This window comes from Grampus griseus (genome assembly GCF_964374135.1).
Source record: "Grampus griseus genome assembly, chromosome: 1".
Lineage (NCBI taxonomy): Eukaryota > Metazoa > Chordata > Mammalia > Artiodactyla > Delphinidae > Grampus > Grampus griseus.
This window is the reverse complement of record NC_139017.1, coordinates 5,329,912-5,354,519: the sequence shown is the minus strand read 5'-3', so window position 1 is coordinate 5,354,519 and position 24,608 is coordinate 5,329,912. Positions and strand designations below refer to the sequence as shown.

At 35.6% G+C, this 24,608-nt stretch overlaps 1 protein-coding gene across 1 annotated transcript in view; it reads right to left on the bottom strand.

Annotated features, from left to right (window-relative positions):
• Positions 1-3,073: 3,073 nt before the first annotated feature.
• The window catches only part of ZBTB41 (zinc finger and BTB domain containing 41), a 45,870-nt gene continuing 24,335 nt past the window's right edge, over positions 3,074-24,608 (bottom strand). The window contains exons 7-11 of the mRNA XM_082675827.1: positions 20,879-20,974; positions 19,363-19,469; positions 17,599-17,704; positions 12,449-12,537; positions 3,074-4,132 (exon numbers count right to left, since the gene is read on the bottom strand). Coding sequence (XP_082531953.1) covers positions 3,477-4,132; positions 12,449-12,537; positions 17,599-17,704; positions 19,363-19,469; positions 20,879-20,974 — 1,054 coding nt within the window. The 3' untranslated portion in view covers positions 3,074-3,476. The remainder of the gene's footprint in view (positions 4,133-12,448; positions 12,538-17,598; positions 17,705-19,362; positions 19,470-20,878; positions 20,975-24,608) is intronic.

Sequence of the window (24,608 nt, the reverse complement as noted above, 5' to 3'; positions counted from 1 at the left end):
TTAAAAGTATGCAAAGATCACTGCCTTCACAGTCGTTGGTGAAATCTTGCTGGCATGAAGAACAAACCCTAATCTTAAATAGCATTTTAGGCTGCAAAAAATAGGTGGGGTTTCTTACAAAAAAATCTTCAGCTTGTCTTAAAAAAAATTCTAAGGCAAAATTAATTAATAGTGTAGTGTAAAAAGTAAGCTTATTTTTAGCATTTAATAGTGTCCACTTAAAAGATAACATTCAATTAATTAAACTGAGGAAAACTGAGTATTTTTATTTGTAACTGGTTTGTCAGTATGACTATTCCCAGAGTATTTTCTTCTGTTCTCATTTTTATACATATAAACACAAACATTTAATCTTAGTATTCAAACGATTTTTTAAAAAAATCCATAATCCTAGGACTTCAACTGTGCTTCTTTGGACACATATTTATTCAAACAACAAAGAATTTAAATTCTTTTAAACTATTTTAATACCTACTAAAAATCTTTGGTACATTTAAGTAAAAATGGATTAGGTTAACAAATTCCTACATTTCATAAATTATTCAATTTACATAATAAGTGCTAACTGCTATCAACTACAAAATTAATTTAAAACAATAAATTATGCTCATAAAATAAAAAATTCTGCATGAGGCTAAACTTAGTTGCAAGATTCAAAATTTTAAGTATAAAATTTACAGAATTAATGGGTTTTAGAGTTAATGGAGCATTTGTTCAAAATGCTCCAAATCACAATGTGACAAAAGGTTAACTGAAAAGAGCAGGCCTCATTTCATATTTTTTTGTGCCAACTTCAAAAACTTATATACATTCAGTTTGCTCAAATCCATGAGGTTTTCACAATTGTAAAATTTCGTATATTCTAATTTGGAAATTAGAGGCAGATTTGTTTGTCTGTTCACCCGCTGAGGTTATTTCTTCATAAGAATTATACTACCTACCTCCCAGACTGTTTTCAAGATTACATGAGAAAACGCAGTGCCCGGCACCTTGTAAGCATTCATTAATGCTCCATTTCTTTCCCTATTAGTAGCTCTGCCACTTATTAATGATGTAGGCTTAACCTCAGATTCTTTATCTCTAACATGGGAATACAGTATGTCATTTCTATTTCAGAGCTGGTTATGAGGTTTAAATGAGATAACTGTGAAAGCATTGTATAAAACAGTAAACTACTATTCAAGTTTGTTATCTACAATAATAACTAAATATAATTATGTTTCACTTTATATAAGAGATGTATTCCAGAAAAGTTCTATACTGTAAACCAATTCCTACAATCAAATCATATATTTAAAGCATTAGGAGATTATTATTAAAAGAACCCTAAAGTCAATACCTTCAAAAAGCAAGGTATTCTTTTGAATGTTGAAAATGCAACACCGCAACACCCTCTTTTTCTGCTACCAAACATATAATATACCACACACATATACATATATACCATTTGCCTTTCTGTAAGTCCAAACTTTTCTACATTGGTTTATATGCAAGGCAGGGTACACTTTTAGATATGATTTCTTTTCATCATACTAAGTTTTTTAGTTAAGTCTTGCAGGTCTTTATGATAAAAATCATAAAGATATGTATTTTTTAAAGTCATTTTGAAAGACAGAATAATAGTACCTCATATAGTCAAGTTCTATCATGTAAGTACTCCAGACATAACATTTCCACACGAAAGTAAGAATGCTTTATAAAGAATTAATACATAACTAGTATCTATCGGTCCTAGGATAATTATAACCAAACTTTAATAAATGAGGCAAAACTCAAGTTGGTTTTATTACTTATATGAGCTACTTTGGTTAACTGCCCTAATTCTCAACTTTTTTTTCTTTTGTTTTATTTCCATTAGTGTGGTGAGTATTCCTGTAAAGTACCTTCATTTCTTAAGTGCTTCAGGAAACAAGTTTCCACATTATTAAGTGGTTAAATTTTATTCACTAAAACTTCATTATTTTATTTGTGATTTTTTTCACAAGGGCTGGGCCAGACTTTACACAAAAAAAGTGCTTAAAGCAATTAGGAGTGTAAACAAAACTGAAGTAGAAAACTCTTAAAATTGCTATTTTCCAGTAGTTTACATACAAATGACATGCTAATAATAAATCAACCCTGCCTATTCTCTAACCCTTTAAGCAGCTCTACTAGGAAACATCCTAGTTTAAGTTTAAACTGACTTGAAAATATGGAAAGTGCACATCTTTAAAGGTTATTTTACAATTCTGACTGACTTTTTCCTCATTTAATTTTAATCAGTGAGGCTTTGCTCCAACTGCTATTTACTTTTACCAAGTCCTCAACTTTTGTCTCATACAAAAATAAAAATCAAGGATAATTACAGACATTAGGCTTATTGTAAAGCAAAAATAAAGATCTAGATTACATGTAAATCTGTATACAAATAATGGTTCCCTTTAATTAAAAAACATTAAGTTCAATTAGACACAAATTTTATGTTTGTTTGGCACCTCTTCTAACAATCATATATGAAATCTGTAGGTTCTATTTCCCAGAGTTTCAGTTAGCAAAGGTAAATGAGACCAAAAGTAGCTTGTTAAATTTTCACTAATTAGTTATAACTGCCCTTCCCATAGTAAGATGAAGATATATGTTGTGATATATTATTGTTTCTGAAATAAATGGCAAAATACATAAGGTGAACTTACCTTGAAAAATATCTAGTTAAAACTGTCATATTTTGCTTTTAACACATTTTCAACTTGTGTAATTTAATGCCTAGACCTGTATTTGCATTTCTTATTCACAATAATTGAAGCACAGGCAAAAACCAACCATCTGGGTAATTATTTCAATTCTACATTCCCTTTAATGAGCTAATCCTGCATTAGTTAGCTTTCTGGCTTTGAGTTTGTCAAAAGACCAAAGGATAGTCATAAACTGAAATTATGGCCGGATGAAAAAAGAACACCCAACTATCCAAGACTTTCTTATAAATTCAAATTCCTGATTTCAGTTTTTAAAAATCTGGAAGAAATAATCATGACACTTAAGTTAGGATAAGGAACAGTTGCAACTATCAGTTCTATATACTCTTGTATTCTTTCTTAAAAGCTACATCATCCTTAACACTTGTTTGGAAGATGGGGAAGGGAGAAATGAGGAATGAGACTAAAGAAGAATAAAAATTTCCATTGATGACTAAAAACAAATACCCTCATAATGTTAACAGCTAATAGTTTTGAAAAGTTAAAGAAACCATTAAAAATTAGCATTAGCCTTTAAAAAAATCATAAAAATGTCCATTTCAAATATTATACCTCAAAATATGTCCAAATATTCATATGTTCAGTAAACAGAGATACATATTTTTCTTGATTTGAAATGGTTCTGAGGACTTGAGAAACTAGAGAAAATGAAAAAATAGCAGCCCCACTAAGTTAAAAGCTGTCAGCTCTAGGCTACCATTAACACGTAACCACAGAAAAAGTCTGTGGAATGCTTAGATTTACTCATGAATGATGCTCACGACTAGAAATATTTTGTACAGCAGTGGCATTATCAAGGCCCAATAACGTTCCAAGATAAGACTGTTCTCTAGGATCTAGCATTTGTTCAGGTCGGACTGGATGAACTATATTTGCAGGCTGAGGAGTAAGAGTGTATTTCTCCAGGAAAGCTAAGTCAGCTGCTCGTGGGTAATCAGTGGATGGCTGCTGTGGCGACAAGATCTCGTGAGAAGGTGGAGGGAGAGTAGTGGTGTGACGCACCAGGTCACTCTGAGTGTCAGGCATCTGGACTGGAACCAGCGTTACAGGGACACACACTTCAGCAGACACACTCTGCAACATAGTCTTGGCTTCTGACGGGTAAACTTTGGGCTGGTCCATATATTGTTTTGTTTCTGTTTGAAAGATTTTATCATCGGATGAGTACTCTACTGGCAAGGATACAAGCTTCTCCTCAGAAGCACTGAGAGGATCGTCAGGTGACTTTATGCCATGAACGTGGTCAATGTGGTATTTCAGCTTGTCTTTCCGCTTAAATGTTGCATTACAGTGCTGACAGTTGAAAGGCCGGGCATCAGAATGAATGACCAAGTGTTTTGTTAAAGTTTTCTTAATTCTAAAAGATTGATTGCAAATTTGACACTTGTATGGTTTTTCACCTGTATGAACACAAATGAAATTAACTGTAAAACGCAGTCACTTGGTAAGACAATGATTTTAATTAAGTAGCAAATTTTCCATGGGAATTCTTACACAAACTTAATAAAAGCAGTAATGCATGCCATCACAAAGTGGAGACAGTATAGTAACTGGTAAAGAGAATGAGCTCAAACATCCAAAAGATCTTAGTTTGAATTCTAGCTACACCATTTACCAGGCAAACCTGGAGCGAGCTCCCCAACTTCTAAGCACAGTTTCCTCACCTGTTATATGGAATAATAACAGTACCTACCTCACAGACTTGGTGAAAGGACTGAATGAGAAAATGAAATAATAGTGCTTAGCATTACACTGGCACGTGGTAAGTACTTGATAAACCTAGGCTGTTGTCATTATTGCTTGCTTGCTATTATTCCCACTATATTCCCTAAAAGAGTTGTAAACTAGAGCATTTGATTTCCTCCCACCCAAGAAGGATAAAAGCTAAAACAGCAACTCGATTAACCTGGTTCTTTGGATCAGAATGAGAAGTAGTAACACCAATGTTTAGCCTGATGTTAGAATAAGGAGAGTTGATGAGGATCAAGAATAAGGAAGCTTGGGCTTCCCTGGTGGCGCAGTGGTTGAGAGTCCACCTGCTGATGCAGGGGACACGGGTTCGTGCCCCGGTCCGGGAAGATCCCACATGCTGCGGGGCAGCTGGGCCCGTGAGCCATGGCCGCTGAGCCTGCACGTCCGGAGCCTGTGCTCCGCAACAGGAGAGGCCACAACAGTGAGAGGCCCGTGTACCGCAAAAAAAAAAAGAATAAGGAAGCTTGGCCAGTTTTCAATTCTTCCTGAGTCAGGTTCTCACACAGCAGTTTTTGGTTTTTGTTTTTTTCCCATGAAACATAAATTCCTACAGTAGCCAGGGTGGTTGGCTAATCCCCGAAAGTTATGATTTTGTTACCTTACATGGTGAAAGGGTCTCTGCAGATATGATTAAGGTTAAAGACCCTGAAGTGGGGAGATTAACCAGGTAGGCCCAATCTAATCACGTGGGTCTTTAAAAGCAGTGATAACTGAAGATGAAAAGGTCAGAGAGCTGTGACAAGAGAACTCAATCCCGAACTGCTGGTTCTGAAAATGGAAGAAGGAGGCTAGGACCCACGGAATGTGGCAGCCTCTAGAAGCTGAGAAAGCTCTCAGCTTACAACCAGTTAAAAAACTAGAACCTGGGCCCTGGTCCTGCAACTCAAAGAATCGATTCTACCAATAATCCAAATGAGCAGGAAACAGATTCTCCTCTAGAGCCTCCAGAAAGAAATGGAGCCCTACCAACACCGAGGTTTTAGCTTGGGTCACACTTCTCACCTACAGATTTGTTACATCATAAACTTGTATTGTAAGCCATTTGCAAGAGAGGGGTACATAAGACAAAGTGATCAGTCTAACATACATATAATTGGAGTCCCAGAAAGAAAATAAGAGTATAGGTCAAAAACAGTATTTGAAAGAAAAATTGACTGAGAATCTTCCTAAATGAAAGACAAGTCATAGATGCAATAAGTTCTACACATCTTACAAAATACAAAAAGAAAGAAAAAAAAAAAAACAACCCCCAAAACACATCTGGGCACACTATAATAAAACTACTGAAAATCAAAGACAGAAAAATCTTAAAAAGCAGTGAATTAAAGAGAGATTTCTTTTAAATGAGCAACAATAAGACTGCCAGTATGTTTTTCAACAAACACTAGAGAAGGTCAAAGAGGAAAAAAATGACACATTTAAAATATTGAAAGAAAAATAACTGCTAATGTAAATTCTATAGTCAGCCAAATAGTCTCCATAAAGTAAAATAACATTTTCAGACAATCAAAACCTAAGAGAATTTGGTGCCAGCAGATATGCACAAAAGGGAATCCTACATGAAGAAGGAAAATGGTCATGAAGGAAGGAGTGGAGAGTAAAGGGTAAATATGGTTAAAAATAAATGAGTTATTTAAAGCAAACAAACAAAATAATAATGTTTTACATGGTTTAAAGTATATGTAAAATTAAAATACATATAACACGTAAAGGCTGAGAGAGATGAGGTGTCGTAAGGTCTTTGAATTGTCTAGAAAAGAGATCAAGAACTAATTTAAGATAGACTCTAATAATTTAAGAAGAACACATGTTGTGATCTTCAAGGTGACCACTAAAAGAATATTGAAAGAACATACAATTAACAAGTAAACTGAGGGAAAATGGGTAATAAAAATACTTCATAATTACAAGGAAATGAAGACAAGAAAAAGAAAGCATCAAGAAACAGACGGGACAAATAGCATGATGACAGATTTGAACCCAAATAAATGAGAAATCATGTGACATTTAAATGAACTAAACATCCTGATTAAAAGAGGTTACCATAATAAAATAATACTCCAAAGACACACATCTTAAATACAGGCCCATATAAGGACTGAAAGTAAAAAGAAAAAAATACCACATAAATATTATCCAAAAGAGAGCTGGTCCTTTATCCCAGCATAAAAAGGGACATTTTACAATGATATAAAGGACCATCAACAGTAAGATATAACCATCTGTACATAGCTAATAACACAGCCTCAAAATATATAAGGCAAAAAACTGAAAAACTCAAAATGAAAAATAGATAATTTATAATCAACAGTTAGGTTAGAGATTTTAACATATAGCTCTCAGTAACTTATAGAATAAGTAGACAAAAATATCATATTAGAATGCAGAATATTTGAATAAAATACATTCTCTGACAAAAGTGGAATTAAGCTAGACATTAGTAACATAAAAATACTTAGAAATCCCCAAATATTTAGGAATTGGGCAATACAGTACAATTTAAAATAAAGCACAAATGAGAGAATAAATCAGAAGACATTAAAAACTATTTTTAACTGAATTCTAATGAAAACATAAAATATAAAATGAGTTGTGAACTGTAACTAAAGCAGTATTTAAAGTGTTTAGAACTTTAAAATATGTATAATAAAAAATAAGAAATGCCAAATTTAATGAAGTTAGGCATCTATATAAAGAAGATAGGGAAAGACAGAAATTAAATCCAAATAAAATAGAAAGAATAAAAAAGAGAAAAGCAGAAAAGAAATATACAACAAATATAAAAGAGAAAAAAAAATCAACAAAATCTAGTAGTTTTTTGAAAGATTAATAAAATCAACAAATTTCTAGAAAGAAAAAACAAATTACCAATAGGAATAAAATAAGGTTATCACTAAAGATCCTATAATCATTAAAAGATAAATAATACTCTGAATTTTGCCAATAGATTTTATATTTTAGATTAAATAAAATTCCTTAAAAATGAAACAAGAATTGAAAATCTGACAGCTCTGAAACTATTAAGGAATCTTTAATTGAAACCTTTCTCCAAAGAAAACAAGTTCAGTGGAATTTATCAGTGAATTCTTCCAAATAGTAATGAGGAAATAATGCCAATATTATATAAACTCCTCCAGTTAACTGAAAAAAGATGTATTATTTCCCAAATTATTTTTTGATGCCAGCATAGTCATAATAAAACCTGTTAGGGACATAACAAGGAAAAAAATAGACAGTATGTCTCATGACCATAGACCAAAAAAAAAAAAAAAAAAACCCCAAACAAAAATCAGTGTATTTTATCACAATAATAAAGAACAAATATATAATCACCTCAATAAAAGCAGGGAAAAATCTGATAAAATTCAACACCTATTCATGACAAATACTCTAACTAAACTAGGAACAGATGATAATTTCTTTATCTGAAAAACAGTATCTACAAAAATCTATAAAAACCATACTCAGTAATGAAATATTGAAAGCTTTTCCCTGGAGACAAGTATTTCCACTATCAATATACCACTGATGATATGAACCAAAGCAATAAGGTAGAGAGAGAGAGAGAGAGAGAGAGAGAGAGATGCAAGGACTTAAAAAGGGAGAAATAAACTGTGATTATTCACAGATGGCCAGTTTGTATGCTTTAGAAAATCCAAAAGTAGCTAGAAGGTATTTGTGTTTGGAAATTTATAAGCTGTTTCTAAATTCAGATGAAAACATAGAGGAAAAAGAATAAGAAAGACAATGAAAAAGAACAAAGTTGGAGTATTTACACTACAAGATATCGAAAGCCACAGTACTTTATATGGTATAGTAATGGTGAAAGAATATACAAATAGTCCAATGAACAGAAGAGAGTCCAGAAACAAACCACACATATATGATCACTTAACTTAAAACAAATAGGCCATTGAAATGCTCTGAGGCAAGGATGGTCTTTCCAATAAACGGTGCTAGGGCCACTAGATAACCACATGTCAAAAAAACAAAGAACTTTGACCTTACCTAATAATAAACACAAAAATAAGATAAAGTTCATAATCTAAATATGTAAGTCAAAATAAATCGTCAGAAGGCAAAAGAAAAAATATTAATGACCCTGGGGTAGGCAAAAGTTTCTTAAAGGGGATACAATAAACCTAACTAGAAAGAAGAAACCTGATACAAGACTTCTTTAAAATTTGGGACCTTCAGTCATTGAAAGATATCATTACTAGAGTGGAAAAGCCAGCCACAGACTAGAAGACACCTGTAATTTAGATATCCAACAATGAACTCATACCCAGAATATAGAAGGAATTCCCATAAATCAATCTGAAAAAGATGGACAATCCAATTTAAGAAAATCAGCAGAAGAATGAATCATGTGTTCCATAAAAGTGAATAGCCAATGACCAATAAGTGTATGGAAAGGTGCTCAATATCATTACTCATCACAGATATGCAAATTAAATCCACTTTGAGACAGTGCAACATATCCAGCAGAATGGCTAAAAAAAGAGACACGATCAAGTATTGGTGAAAATGTGGAGCAACTGGAATTCTCATACACCATACACTACTGGTAGGAGGTAAATTGTCACAATTACCTTGGAAAACTGGTTAGTAGTGTCTACCAAAGTAAAACATATGCATATCCTATAAGCCAGCAATCCCAGGGCTAGGCATGTACACAAGAGAAATGAATGCAGTGTGTATGAAAAATCATAGACAAGAATATTTAGAGCAGCTTTATTTATAATAGACCCAAGTAAACACAAACCAAGTGTCTATCAAAGTAAAACAGATAAATAAATTTTGATATATTCATATGAAAATGAAACAAACTACTTTCATGGATGAATCTCATAGACATATGACTGAAAGAAACCGGACAAAAGAGCGCATACTGTATGATTCCATTTATATGAAGTTCAAACAGACAGACTAATTAATGGTGATATAAGTCAAAATAATGATTATTTTGCAAGGAGGTTACTGATTGGGAGGGGCCAGGGAGGGTGCTTCTGGAGTTCTGAATGTCCTACATCCTGATCTGAATGGTGGTTACATAGAAGCACTCATTTATAAAAATTCATTTGTGTACTTTATGTGTTATACTTCAATAAAAAACAGCTTAAAAATTCTGCCAAGTCTAAAATCAAGCCCTAAATTTATCAGCTTTATACCCATTTTAACTGAATGTATTACATCTCAACAAGACTACTGCTGAATAGACATAATTACTACTCTGAGGATTACACAAGCAAAGCACATAAGAGATGAGAATAAGACATTTGTAGAAAAAAATCTTATATCCATTTTCCAATGAATTTCTCTAATTGTGTGGTTTGAAAACATACATGAGTTTAGAGGGTAGTTGTAGGAAAACATGATAAATTCATTCCTTGAATAAATATTTATTAAGCACCTACTATTTACAAGTCCTGGGCTAGGCGCTGATCATATCTATTCATTTGAAGCACTTAAGGGTACTGACCTGGCCAAAACTAAAACCAATCACTTATTTGTACCTCTTCTAAAGAAGGAACAATGGAAGAGAAGAAGTCTGTAGGGACTCCGGCAAGGGTATTCCAAAAAACAAGAATCTAACAGTACAGACAATGCAGTAAGGGTACCTGCACTAGAGAAAAGGAATCTGGGGAACACAATTATTCTCATCACCAGAGAGGTGCACTGTTACAACAGGAAAGATGGCTCAGCATCCTTCACCATTTCCTCAGTAAATGATTCCATACAATTATTACCTAATTTTATTCTATAACTACATTTAGCAATTCTCCTTCTGATGAATAAATTTAGCAACTCTACTTCCTTGATAAGAGAAAAGGACACCTTGGCCAGCACACATTAATATCTCATTCTCTAGAAGGTTAATAGTAAGCTGACACTCTGGTGATTCTACTTCCAGTGGTTATTGAAGAACTCCTCAGAATACTTATAACTATTAGTGCACAGATATAAAATTGAGTTTCTGGACCTGTAAATCTCAGGAGTGGACTTGGGAGCATAGCACCCAGTTCTTGGAACAGCTGCTCTGTGAAGTCCTGTCTGGGTAGCCTGCTGATCACTTTAGATCAAGAGGTGGCAAACTATAGCCTGAAAGCCAAATACAGTCTCTTGCCAGTTTTGGTACATAACATTTTCTTGGAATGTGGTCACATTCATTTATTTATACCCTTCTATGGCTGCTTTCATGTTACCACAGAAAGTTGAGTGGTTGAGACGGAGACTGTCTGGCCCACAAAAACTTAAGTATTTACTATCCAGCCCTTTACCAAAAAAGTGGGCTGACCCCTGCTTCAAATGATTTCTCCCTCTCATTTCATAACAGCCATAAACTTTATCTTATTCTGCAACAGAGCTCATTTCCTTAATTTTCAATGGACAGAGGGACTTGCCCCTAATTTCAACTAACTTTGAGATATCCAGAATTGAGAATTCCACGGTCATTGGTCATCAACTAATTACTACAAATCAGTGTTTTCGAAAAACTTAATGCAGTTAGAAAGCCAGCTCTTATTAACTTTCTCCTCTAGATAATTCCTGTAGTTTTACAATTCTTAAATCATCAGTGGTTTCAAATTAACTTTTCGTAAGTTCACCAACTTTTTCAAATCATGAGTTTATTAGGCATATTACTTACAACTAGTGTGGAGACTAGCATTAATATAGTTTCCTCATTTTTTACATTTTTATATATTTATATACCCCCCAAATTATGACTTTCTCATTTTGAGAGAGGTGTAATTTTATTTTTAACAGCAGTACTATATCAGTAATAAATTCTTTACTGAAATTCTTTGCTATTGAAATTGCCCAAATCCAGTTATTTCCAATTTTGATATTTATGAAATCAATTATTTTTCCCTACCAGAACAGCAGCTTGACAAAATCCAAAGTAAATATAAAGCAAGGCAGCCATAAATGCATTAATGGGTTTCTTTCTTAAAAAGAAGGAAAGAAAGCTTTAAAAATTGTTAATTTACATGAGAAGTCAAACAAGAACTATGACAACATATATGAAAAAATCCAAAAATCTATGTTTCAATATATGGTAGCACTGCCAAGGGAAAAAAGGAAAGATTAAGAAAAATAACTTCCGGAAACCAGCTGAAGCAAATCATTCTACTAAAACTACCTATAAATCACAACAAATCATTCTACTATAAATCACAACTGACTATGTAAAAAGGAAAGCTACCCAACAGTAACTTGGGGGCTTTCCTGGTGGCACAGTGGTTAAGAATCCACCTGCCAGTGCAGGGGACACAGGTTCAAGCCCTGGTCTGGGAGGATCCCACATGCCACGGAGCAACTAAGACCGTGTACCACAACTACTGAGCCTGTACTCTAGAGCCTGCGAGCCACAACTGCTGAGCCCATGTGCCACAACTACTGAAGCATGCGCACCTAGAGCCCGTGCTCTGCAACAAGAAAAGACACGACGAGAAGCCTGTGCACTGCAACGAAGAGTAGCCCCTGCTTGCCGCAACTAGAGAAAGCCTTCACACAGCAACGAAGACCCAATGCAGCCAAAAATAAATAAATAAATAAATAAATATAAAACAGTAATTGGTAAACGGGACAATGAGGTCATATTTTAATTACTCTTTTAAAAGAGAAGAAAATAAAAGAAATGTCTTCAGAGCATCTCATAGATATAGAGGAACCAAAAACAACCAGAAAAGGGGACGATGAGAACTAAAAGTTGAATAAATTCCCTAAGGAAAAAAATTTTCCCAAATTCTACAAAATGATATTCAAAAGTATTGAAGCTTACATAATAATGGAATAGTGGATCAGAATATTGTCTGTTCATGACATCAATTCTAATAAGTAAAAATCTTACTGGGGGAAAAAACAAAACAATTTCACCAAGAACAACAAAGTATAAATGTCCATATTTCACTTCTGAATAATTACACAAAAATATATACAAAATACCCATTAGGTTTTACCTGAATGTGTCCGAAAATGCATTTCCAGACTTGATTTGCCTTTAAAAATTTTCTTACAAACATCACACTGATGAAAGGTTGCTTTATATCTAAGAAAATAAAATGGTTTGAGCTTTTCAATATAATTTTAATAAATAACATAATGAAAATACGTTACAACTCATTTACAATTTCATATATAATTCTCACATTAGTAAAGCATAGAACTCCAAATGAACATGGAAATACTTTTTAAGTATCAACCTTATCTCTGATTCTTCCTTCTCCAGTTATATTCAACAAATAAATCTATAAAAGATGTCCTTAGATTTTCAACTTTAAACTGCTTAATTTTAAGCTTTAAATCAGCAAACTTTTGTATTATTATTTTCTGTTAAAAAATACCAAAGGAAAAATTGTAGGGACAGGAAAAAAAAAATCAATGAGAGGGGTAAAAGGGGGTTGACTACAAAGGTACAAAGGTGGACATTTCAGGGGTGATATAGATCTATTCTGTGTCTCAACTTACGGTAATGATTACATGACTGCATGCATTTGTCAAAACCTGCAGAACTACACACTAAAAAGAGTGAATTTCTCCGTATATAAATTGTACCTTAGTTAAAATAGATGCAAAAATGAAACTGCAGCAGTCTCAAAATCTGCATTCATCAAAAGGGGACACTTTTCCTCGGTAGGTACGCTTTATAACAAATAAATATTATAAACTTAAAATAAATTTTACACCTAAGTAAAAAAGAATGAGATACCAGTCTTTTATTTTTATTGTAGATTAATAGACATAAAAAGCTATAAATTACTCAGAAGTTAACTTAGAAGCAAAGTGTAGTACCTAAGAGTATGTACTTGTGAGTTAAACAATCCTAAACTCAAAATTTAGTTGTTAGGATTAATATATTTGTAAAATGATTAGCATTTAAGTGATAGTTACTAGGAAAGCCATATCATCTCACCTTGGAAGCAATTCACTTCTAATGAGTACATGGAAAAACAAATCAAACACAGGCTACCATAATGTTCTAGAAGACAGCTGGCCTTAACATATCCACTGAGTGTTACTGGAATGTTTAGCATGTTGTTACTAATATTAAATAGCAATAGTATGCCTAGGGTTTCAAATGCCATTCTCACTTTTCAGTTCATCCAACTCTACATTTACAAAGTAGCTACAGAGACACCAGGCAAGGCCCTGTCTTCTAGGAACTTACTTCTACTTGATGAAATGGACATTTAAAAAGATAATGTGGATTTAGTGAACTGGGAGTGTCATTGATAAACTTAGCAAAAGACTTGCAACCTGTAGGCCTGGCTTATCTTATTCCATGTATATCCATGTTAAATACAGAGATACAAACAGGGTTCCCACGGGCACATAGAGAAAGCAGCAGTGGTAACTCAACTAGGGGCAGTTTTGACCCCCCTGGGACATGTGGCAATGCCTGAAGACATTTTTGGTTCTCACAACTAGGGGTAGGTAGGTGCTACTGGCCACTGCCATCTAGTGGGTGGAGGCCAGGGATGCTGATAAACATCCCACAATGCACAGGACGACCCCACAACAAAGAATGACCAGGCCCCAATGTCAGTAGTATTGTGGCTAAGAAATCTTGGTCTGTACTATGGACAGAGTGACATTTTAAACACAGATATGCTCAAAACACAAACTGTCTCACAGTGTATGTAGGAAAAAGATAAAATCTACAAGGACCTGCATGGGTCAGGCTCTATGTATATATCTCTCCATTCTCACACAGATGCTGAAGAGCAGAGATTTTCAGGGCAGGAGTGATACACAGTTCCACATGGAGCAGAGATGCCTAGTATGAAAGGGATTTAAACAGGTCTACTGGATTTGGCAATAAGAGACTCCTACTGATAGCAACTGGAGAGGGATAGTAAGGTCAGAGGTCACATCCCAACAGCTTACAACAGTGAACAGAAAGTGAAGGAGAGGATACTGAAGGAGTTACCATTTAAAAACATTCAGAAGAAGAGACATTTGAAAATGACTGGTTGGGGGGCGGGTGCTAGTCTTCATCACTCTCCACGTTCTCTCCTTGAATAATCTGCACATAAAGTGCTCACATGTAATTCTTTATACACAGCCCAGACTTCACTTCTGAGAGGTAGACTACTATCCACCTATCGGATTTTATGTTTCAGTGTGCACTGAGCATCTCAAAGTCAATATACACCAAACTCATCATCTCCCTATGTTATATTCTCTAACTCAGTGGCTGGTATCAATCAACCACTCACTTGGAAACAGGAATTCCTCGGAAAGAGGAATCACCTGTGACTGCTCCCATTCCCTCAATAAAGGCCTAAATATTGGTCAAATAAGTACCTTCCACTGTTCATTATTAACGCTACTGCCTAGTTTAGGTCCTCACCATCTTTTTCCTAGATTATAACAGCCTTCTAACTGGTTGATCTACTTGCCTCCAGATTTATCCACCACTAATCCAGCTTCCATACATCAATAAGAGTGATGTACCTAAAATACAAATCCAATTATGTCATCCTCTTGTTTAAAATCTTCAATGGCTTTTTATCCCTTAGAAGTAAGTGTTGGTTCCACGAAATGATCGTAAGCCTCCATATTCTAGATCCACCCTTAGCAGCCCTTGCAGAGCATGGAGAATACAGATTCTGGTTCCACAAGTATCTAGGCCAGCAGACAGGTCACAGGCCCTGCTGGCGGGGAGAGGATCCCAAAGCTCTTTCATAGGGTCTACGAGATCAAAATTATTTTCAAAATCATACTTTAAACATGACTTGCTTTTCTCACGATGTTGACATTTACACTAAAGAGCAAAAGGAACAGTGGGTAAAAGTGGTGGTGCCTCAGCTCTAAACAAGGTAGTGATACCAAAATGTACTAATGGTCACTGTACATTTTCACCACGATGTACTCACAGAAAGAAAAACAACTGTGATAAAGCAGTAAAATTACTAATTTTATTAAAGTTCACCCTTTGCACTGTGGCCTTTCCGCTAACCTCGTGATGAGGTGGGAAGCATGAAGCTCTACTGCACGCTGGGTACTCTGTGTGCTCAAGGCGCCTGTGAGACCCGCTGTGAGCCCAGGGATCCCTCCCCTCACGGAGCACCATTCCACTTGAGGAAACGGAAGTCAGAGTACAGCTGGACTTGAGTAGGTGGCAGACATTTTCTTGAAAATTCAATGAAGTAAGCCTGTCACTTCAAGGGAAAAAACTGACAGTATTTGTTATCAGTGATAAAATTTGAGCTTTCAAGCTAATTAAGAATTTTGGAAAACTTGCATCTGCCCCTGTGATCTTGACAGCTTCCCAGTTCTCCTTCTGAGAGACTGGAAGCAATGTTAACAAGTGTGATTTGTTGTTCCTGTACTGTGAAATGTGGTAACATTGGGAAAATCTGCATAACTCAGTGAACGCTTATTTTCCAAATGACAAATGCATATTATAGTAGGTTAAAAATCCACTTCAGAGCACAAGATACACCAATGGACTGAATGGAAGAGTATGAAAGCTTCATGAATCTTGTTTCAGATTCCTCTTTGCAGCTAACTTGAAGAAACTACCACTGGTTTAGTTTTGGTGTGGCAGCAAAGACTAACAACCACAATTTTCTAAGAAGGCTTAATATTCCTCCACTCCTAGTTTTACCAACTATGTATCTGAGTGAGCTAGATTTTCTTCATTTACTTCAAACAAAATAACACATAAGAGCACATGTGACAATCCAACTGTCTTCTATGAAGCCATTAAAGAGACTTACAAAAATGTGAAACAATGCCACTCTTGGGACTTCCCTGGTGGTCCAGCGGGTAAGAGTCCGCACTCCCAATGCAGGGAGCCGGGTTCGATCCCTGCTCAGGGAACAAGATCCGCATGCATGTCGCAACTAAGAAGTCCACATGCCACAACTAAGACCCGGCACGGCCAAAAATAAATAAATATTTTAAAAATGCCACTCTTTAGTATTTGTTTTTGTTCTGTAAAGTAGTTATTTTCCATAAAATGGCTATTCATGTTAGCATGATGGGTATATTATTACTTTAAATGAATTAATAAGTAAGTACTTAATTTTTAATCATTTAAATTTCTAATATGATTATATAATTTATTTAGACAATAATGTTATTTTTATATTATATAATTTCTATAAACAAAAGCCCCCGAAGTACTAAATAATTTTTAAGGGTATAAAGGAGTTGAGAAAAACAGTTATAGAATCTGTGGAGCAAGTGAGTTTCCAGTTCTATTTTCCACCCACTCATACGATATGTTGAAGTTTTCATTTTCTACTCCAGACATCATCATGTATATCTTTATATCCCAACACTTAGCAGCATTCCTTGTATCTAGTGAATACAAGAGTTCAATGACTACAATGAATACATTGATTCAATGAGTGTATCACTGAACAAAATCAATGAAAGAAACAATAAACCAATACATGAAAATGGAAAAAAGAAATACAAATCAACACTCCTTACTCTTCTTCAAACTGGCCTATCATTTACTACATTTACATATACTATGTGTATTTTGTTGATCATATCATTACACTAAGTTTCTTGACACCCTAGACCAAGTCTATTACTTACCATTTGCTCCAAGTACCTAGTCCAAGAACAGAACTTCTTTGAACATTTTAAACTCAACAACTAATCTCAGTTAAGCCTGGATATCTAAACTGTGCTAAAAAGTTGATGTTCAAAGACAGTACATACCTCCTTCAAATAAAATACCATTTTAAATGTTTAGTGTGAATAAAAAGAGGTTTAAATTCTGACAACAAATATTTTCCAGTAACTGCTGTCACATTAATGACAATATATGTAGGCAGTATGTTTATTTATATTTAGCTCTCCAAGAGCCCCTGAAACCAAACATAAATGAAATCCCCAAAGAAAGCCAAGATCTTATACTAGTCATTCACTTCAATGTCCACCTCCTCCTAGCCATTGAATCAACCGAAAACAAGTATGAAAAATACGCTGCATTCAATTCCTTTAGGTCTGCAGAAAAGCTATAGAAGCTGGAGAAAAATCGCTGATTAACCCAACCTCAATTACATAAAATGAACTATGAGACAACTTTCCTCCAACCCAGACTCATCAAGGTAATGATGATGAGAAACTCTGCCTTTTCACTTACTTTTGCCACACTTTCTCTCCAAGGTGTACACTTTTGTAATGGACAGTGAGATGATCCCTACGACCAAAGCATTTTCCACATTCTTCACACTGATGAGCCTTCTCACCTTAAAGACCCAAATATTTTCGTTATAAGGTGCATTTCAATTTTTTTTTTATCCCCAGAAACAAACTATCCAACAGTAAGATAACACGGTAGAAAACATATACCAGGAAGGTAAAGCCACCCTTTATCTGGGCTGTTTGCCTTATATTCTTACTCAAATATCTTCCTTCAATGACTCTGTACTTATTTTTATGGGTGTGAAGCCTCCTCCCCACTTGGAGAAGGAATCAGTAGCCTTTTGCTGTACACTTCAAACCCTGACGTTCAGTGTAACAGAGTAAGATAAATGAAAGGACCTCAAAACTCAGGATGTGTTTTAGGAATATGTAAGTCTGGATATCAAACACCTCAAATGAATGTACACTTAAGATGAGGCTGTCTTATGTTTATAAAAAGGACCTGAACATTTTCAGATCTTTGTGCTTTACTTTTAAAAGATTTTTCATCTGTGGGGATTTCTTACATTTGCAATGAGCCAAAATACAAATATAAAGGAAAATTCTAGATGAGTCCAATTTGTCATCTCTATTCTTTTTTTTTTTTTTGCTGTATGCGGGCCTCTCACTGTTGCGGCCTCTCCCACCGCGGAGCACAGGCTCCGGACGCGCAGGCCCAGCGGCCATGGCTCACCGGCCCAGCCGCTCGGCGGCACGTGGGATCCTCCCGGACCAGGGCACGAACCCATGTCCCCTGCATTGGCAGGCGGACTCTCAACCACTGCACCACCAGGGAAGCCCCATGTCATCTCTATTTTTATATCCAGTTACAAAGGTTTGGCCTTTAAAAACCAGTCTCAACTTAACACCCGTGTGCAATTAAACCATGTGACCTCTAGGATTAGGAATTTAGAATTCTCCTGAAAATGGAAATGCGCAATTCCAGTGAGAAAGTCATCAGACCTTCAACATCTCTTAAAAGTGGCTATAACAACCGCAACCTGCCTCATTGGGGTCATTTAAGAAAATGTTATATCTGTTGCATACTTTATATTTTAATTATGGTTAAAATAATAATAATAATCACCTGTTCTACTGGGCTCATAGAGATGGCTCTTTCCCATTATTGTGCTCATATAGGTGGCTCTTTTAGCACTTCCTGAACATCAATCTGAGAGGAAAATACGAAATGAATCCCCAGAGTATAAAAATTATAAATACAGAATAAAGATCTGAAATTGATCAGGATTATTAAGGTACTCTTCCAAAGATAGGGCTTCAAAAATTCACTAGTACATCAACTTTAACAACCCAATTATAATAACTCTCTTCAAGCATCCACGTTTTGCTAACTTCTTTCAAATCCAATCAAAATGAGAAATATTATCTTGGTTTCTTCCTTCAAAGAAGTGCCAATAGTAATTACTGCACATATCTACATAATATGCAAAATGCAAACCTTGAGAATTTGATTAAAACAAATTTTAAAATACGGTTTGTGGTCATAAAGGGTAACCAAATGATTAAAATTACAGTGACCAAAAAACATGTCACAAAATTATGTCTCTTTCAGATGCTTTTTAAAAAAGGTTTTTACAACCAGCATTACAAAGAGGTGACCAAATACACCAAATCACTTAAATTACAGCCAAAATAAACATGATGTGGTTTTCAGGTGTTTTTGAAAAGGATCTTGAAAACATCATTACAAAACGCGCCTCACCTGAATGTATTTTCTTGTGCTTTGTAAGGTGATCGTGACGGATGAACGTTTTCCCACATTCATCGCACTCATATCTTTTATCGTCGTGATGTACTCGTAAGTGAAGTCTATAAAGAAAAAAAATTGAAGCCCATTGACACTAGTGACACAGAAGGAAAAAAAAAATTGAAGCCCATTGACACTAGTGACACAGAAGGAAAAAACTTGGTTAACTCTAAATAACAAGAGCTGGCTGCTTACTCAACCACGCTCACCCATTATTTGCTCCATTTCTGACTTTCAGGGTCCTTCCCACTTTCACCACCTGACTCCAGGGCTCCCACTCACCAGTTTCAAAGCAGCACTTCAACATCTGCACAGGCTCCCACGACCTCTGGATGATACTCCTTCCTGCCTTTAAGATCCTAAATCTGCTTCTGGGAACCTACCAAATGTCTAGGGGCGTCAGCCGATGTTGCAGAGGGAGCAAAAGGAGGACTGAATCAGATGGAATTAGAATCGGACACAGGGGGTAAGTGCACAAGTGACTTAAACATATGATGATAGCAAATTACTAAGGATTAATCCTATTCTGGACAACTGACACCACTTATACACTGACAGTTGAGAACTTAGCAAATTTAATAAGTAATCAACTTTCTGACAATCACATTTTACTACTTTTCTTCACACTAAACAAATAAAGTGTGGCTCATTTCATAGTCACCCAAAAACAGATTATAAAAGGTTATTATAATAGGTTATTAAAATTCATTTAATTTCAATTACTTTTATCCCCACAATCCTCCAACTATATATCAATACATCCTAGTGAAATGAACAGCCTTCCCATTCAAGTTGTCCAAACAGGTATTGATTCCCCTATGACTAAAACCAGTAAATGGACTGGACTACATCTAAAGGGGAAACATTCTGTTTAAACTTAAAAAGAGGTAAGTAAGAAATGATAGTGTAAAAACTAGATTCTTAAGAATATTAACAAAATTTGAAATTGTATACATATCTCACAGTAAGTAATCTATTATTTATTCATTAAAAAACTTTTCATAAATTGCAACTGTAGTCAGCACTCAGCTATACAAATATTATGTAAGTTACAACTATTACTCAGAAGACATTCTAAAACTGAGAATCCTGGAGTTTTCAATTTTGTCATATTTTCACATCAAAATATTCTTTGATAATTAGTACTGAAAAAACACACCAACTTTAGAACACCAGAGTTTTCATGAATTTTGATTCAAAGAAAAATAATGAAATATTTAAATGACAATGACTTAGTAAAGCATTCACCAAACTTAGTGATGAGGAAATATTTTAAAATATTTTATACTACAAAATGAATATTAAAAGGTAGGGGCAAAAGTCTACAGTTTTCTGCACAACTTTGCTTATCACAAGTTCTAAAACATGTTTTAATTCATCAAACGACTAACGCAATGATAAGAAAAGAGAGTTAAAGTGGAGATATAATTTTATCGTACCTAATATTGGGGAAAAAAATGGCTTGACCTACCTGTATGAGCTTCCATGACGAAAACTTTGCCCACAAATACTACAAAGATGAGGCTTTTCTCCACTATGGATTCTCAAATGTTCTTTCAAAGTAGTTCTGCATTAAAAAAAAATATATATATATATTTAGCTATGGATTTTTTAATGCCAATGTATGTATTAAACACAGATTTCTAGAAAGCTTACTAGAACAGTGTTCAAGCTAACAGATAACGATGTCAATTATTCCCTTTTTCCTACAATATGTTTGCTCTTTATTGGATTAGTAGCACCAGCACAATAAACGTGTTTATTATGTCTCTCTCCTTAAAAAAAGCAAATAATTTAACTTTGGCCTCCTTTGCCATTGGTTTGCTCTAAGATTTAATATATAGCTTATGTAAACTTCCAAGAAATACAAATGAAAAATGCTCAATTGTCACTACTGATTAGGTGAAACTGATGTTAATTTTAGTGGACAGTGTTTAATAATATATAAGAAATCCAGTTTATCAGTACTATTCCTTTCCAATATGTGCTCAAAACTTGTTAAAAGAATGTTTTAAGGCAAAGAAAACTTTACAGGCACTTGTAATTTCCAGATGCCAACGTTATAAAGGGAAACCAAATAAAGGACACAACTCTTGCTAGCCCTACCGACCCTGGATGGACCACTGTGTAACCACTGCTGCATTTCCGACAGTTCTAACATTCGGAGATTTCCCACGTACATACACTGCTGAGTAAGGATGGACAAAGTTATTCTGGGGGGGAAGAAAGGAAAACACATGGAAAGGTTGTTTTCTTTTTTGGTTTGTTTGCTTTTTGTTTTTATAGGAAGACCTTTAAGGGAAAAAATTTTATAATGCATAAGATAAACTATAATTTACCAATCTGTAAATACAAGTTTTCATATAAATATAGCACATTGATTTTCCTGCCATCATACCCATTTGTTTTTTTTTTTAGGAAAGTGGCATTTCTAATCTTTTTAAAATAATGAACTTCTATATACTGAAGAATATAAATATACACATATTGTTTAAAGAACACTACCAAATGCTGATATGCAGGATAAGACAGAGAACACTCCCATCCCTTACAACTCCCCACATGCTCCTCCCTGGTCCTATCCCCCACCACGTCCCTCTCTCAGAAATAACCATTTATGTAAGTATGCCCTTTCTTTGCTTTACTACCTATATAGTACAAATCACTAAACTATGTATCGTATGTTTTTGAAAAACTGAGTAGCAAGCACAAACCTAACAATATGGCCACTACTGGATAAAGGGCCCACAAGGTAATAGCAGCAGGGTCTCCGTGTCGGCCTGGCTGCTCAGCTTCCCTGAGCGTTGGCACCAGCCCTTTCCAGCCTGTCAGCAGTAAAGTCACGACCAAATACTGCAAAGCACAGGGTTCATCCCAAACAGAGCATCTGGCTGGCTGGAGGGGACCTGGTACTGGAATCTGGCAGAGACACGGTCAAAGTGAGTAGGCTGCTGTGTATATCTGGCTCCTAGGTGTACCGTGACCTACGTCTAGTTCTCATGGACAGGTCACAAAAGAACATTTCTGTGAAATGAAATGAGTATCCTCAGTTAAATCAAGCAGCCAGGCATACAGACAACAGCAGGAGCCTCTTAAGCATACAGGTACTATACAGCCAGCAGAATACAGATGAAAATTTGGGTCAGCGAGGGGGACATGGGGAGTTGCTGTTCATGGGTATGAGGTTTCAGTTACACAAGATGAGTAAGTTCTAGAGACCCAGTGTACAGCATTGTGCCTGTGGTTATCAACACCACATTGTACACCTAAACATGTGCTAAGAGGGTAGATCTCGTGTTAAATGTTCTTACCACAGTAAAACAATAAAGCCTTGGGGTCAGACCTACTCCAGCGTTCTGTCCACTAGTTAACAGAGGAAACATGTCAGCAGGGATCTTAGCACTGACTACCCTCAACATGTCATGGGTCACGGCCACTAAGAGTGTGGACTCAGTACCCATCACATAATCACATGTGACACCCTGGGATCTTCATTCACCATCCTGCACATGTGACACCCTGGGATCTTCATTCACCATCCTGCACATGGGACATCCTGGGATCTTCATTCACCATCCTGCACATGTGACACCCTGGGATCTTCATTCACCATCCTCCCGTGAACTCCCTTTGCCTCTTTACTGTATTAAAAGTCCGGTTTCCTGGTCTTCCTCTTCATCAGTTTACTTTCTCATTCTGGTGAAGCACACCTTCTAGGGGCTTCATGAGAAAGATTACAGTGAAAGCTAATTTTTTGACATCATGAAGAGTACCCTTATTATCCTCAGACTTGTTGACAGTTTGATTAAGAACAGAATTCTAGGTTGGAATTTCTTTTTTTTCCAAATTTTGAAGGTACAACTGGACCACCTTACTTCCAGGGCTGCTGCTCAGAGGGAAGTCCGAGTAACTCTCATTCTTAATTCCATGTGTGTGACTTTCTCCCTAGAAAAAACAGAAGCACAGACAGGCTTCTCCTTGTCCCCAGTGTTCTGAAACATCATAGTGCTGCACCTTGGAGTAGGTTTATTTTCACCTAATGTCCTAAGCATTTAATGTGTCATTTCTGTCTGGCAACTCATATCTTTCAGTTCTGGGAAATCATCTTGAACTATTTCAGTGATGATTTTATTCCCTTCCATCTTCTCTGTTCTTTCCTTCTGGACCTCTTGCCTGGTTTCCAAATGTTCTAATCTTTACTTTTCAGTTCTGTATTTTTTTGCTCTACTTTTTTGGAGATCCCTTAACTTTGTCCTGCAATCCATCTGTTAAGGTCTTTACTTTGTGGATCATGCTTTGAATTTCTGGGAGTTCTGATTTGTCATGTCAGTGACTCATTTGTATAACATCCTGTTCTTGTTTAATGGATTCTATATCTTCAACTGAGGATATTAGTAATTGTTTACTTCTTTTTTTGCAAGTTTTCTTCTTCCTGCATAATGTTTCCTTCAAGTTTTTGTTTCGTTTTCTGTTGGAATAAATCTCCCATGTTAAAGGTTCTCCTTCTGCGTCTTGTAATTCTTCAGTTTGCTCATGATTAAGTGTGATAGGCTAAACACAGATGGGAGGATCAGGGAGCATGGGTAGGCCTTGATGACTCTGTGTTTCACTGTAGGTGGTCTGGGTGTATTATTTACCAGGGAATATATTTGTCCTTTGGTTGCTCATGTTTTCAGGGAATTGTTTTCTAATCTACTGTCTGAAGGGTAAAATCTAAAAGCCAAGATGTCCAGCAGCAACGGCCTGTGTGGGTGACGGAAGAGAAGCCAATGATCTAACTTAACTTCTAGAGCAGTTCTGACTCTAGTGCTCCTTACTCCGCCTGTCCTTCACCCTAGTTCCAGAGGCATCTGAGACTGCCAGTTCCCATACCTTTCGTGGCTTCTGGGATGTAAGCTAGGTTCTCAATTTCTCCATTGCCACTTTGGGATCTGTCTTCCTCAGATCTGCTAAGTCAGTTACCACTGATACATCTGCTTTCTAGCTTCCAAACCTGTGTTGCTCTTGTCATTTTTCTGTCTCACTGTCTTTGTAGCTTATGTCTTTAAAATAAATAAATGAATGAATAAACAACCTTCTACAACATATTACATAATTTCTTTTATCCTTACATTTCAAATTAAAGCATAATTCAGGTATCTTGTGTCTTGTGTTACCCTAATCCTTATAAAATACATTCATTAATTATTTCTACATAACAG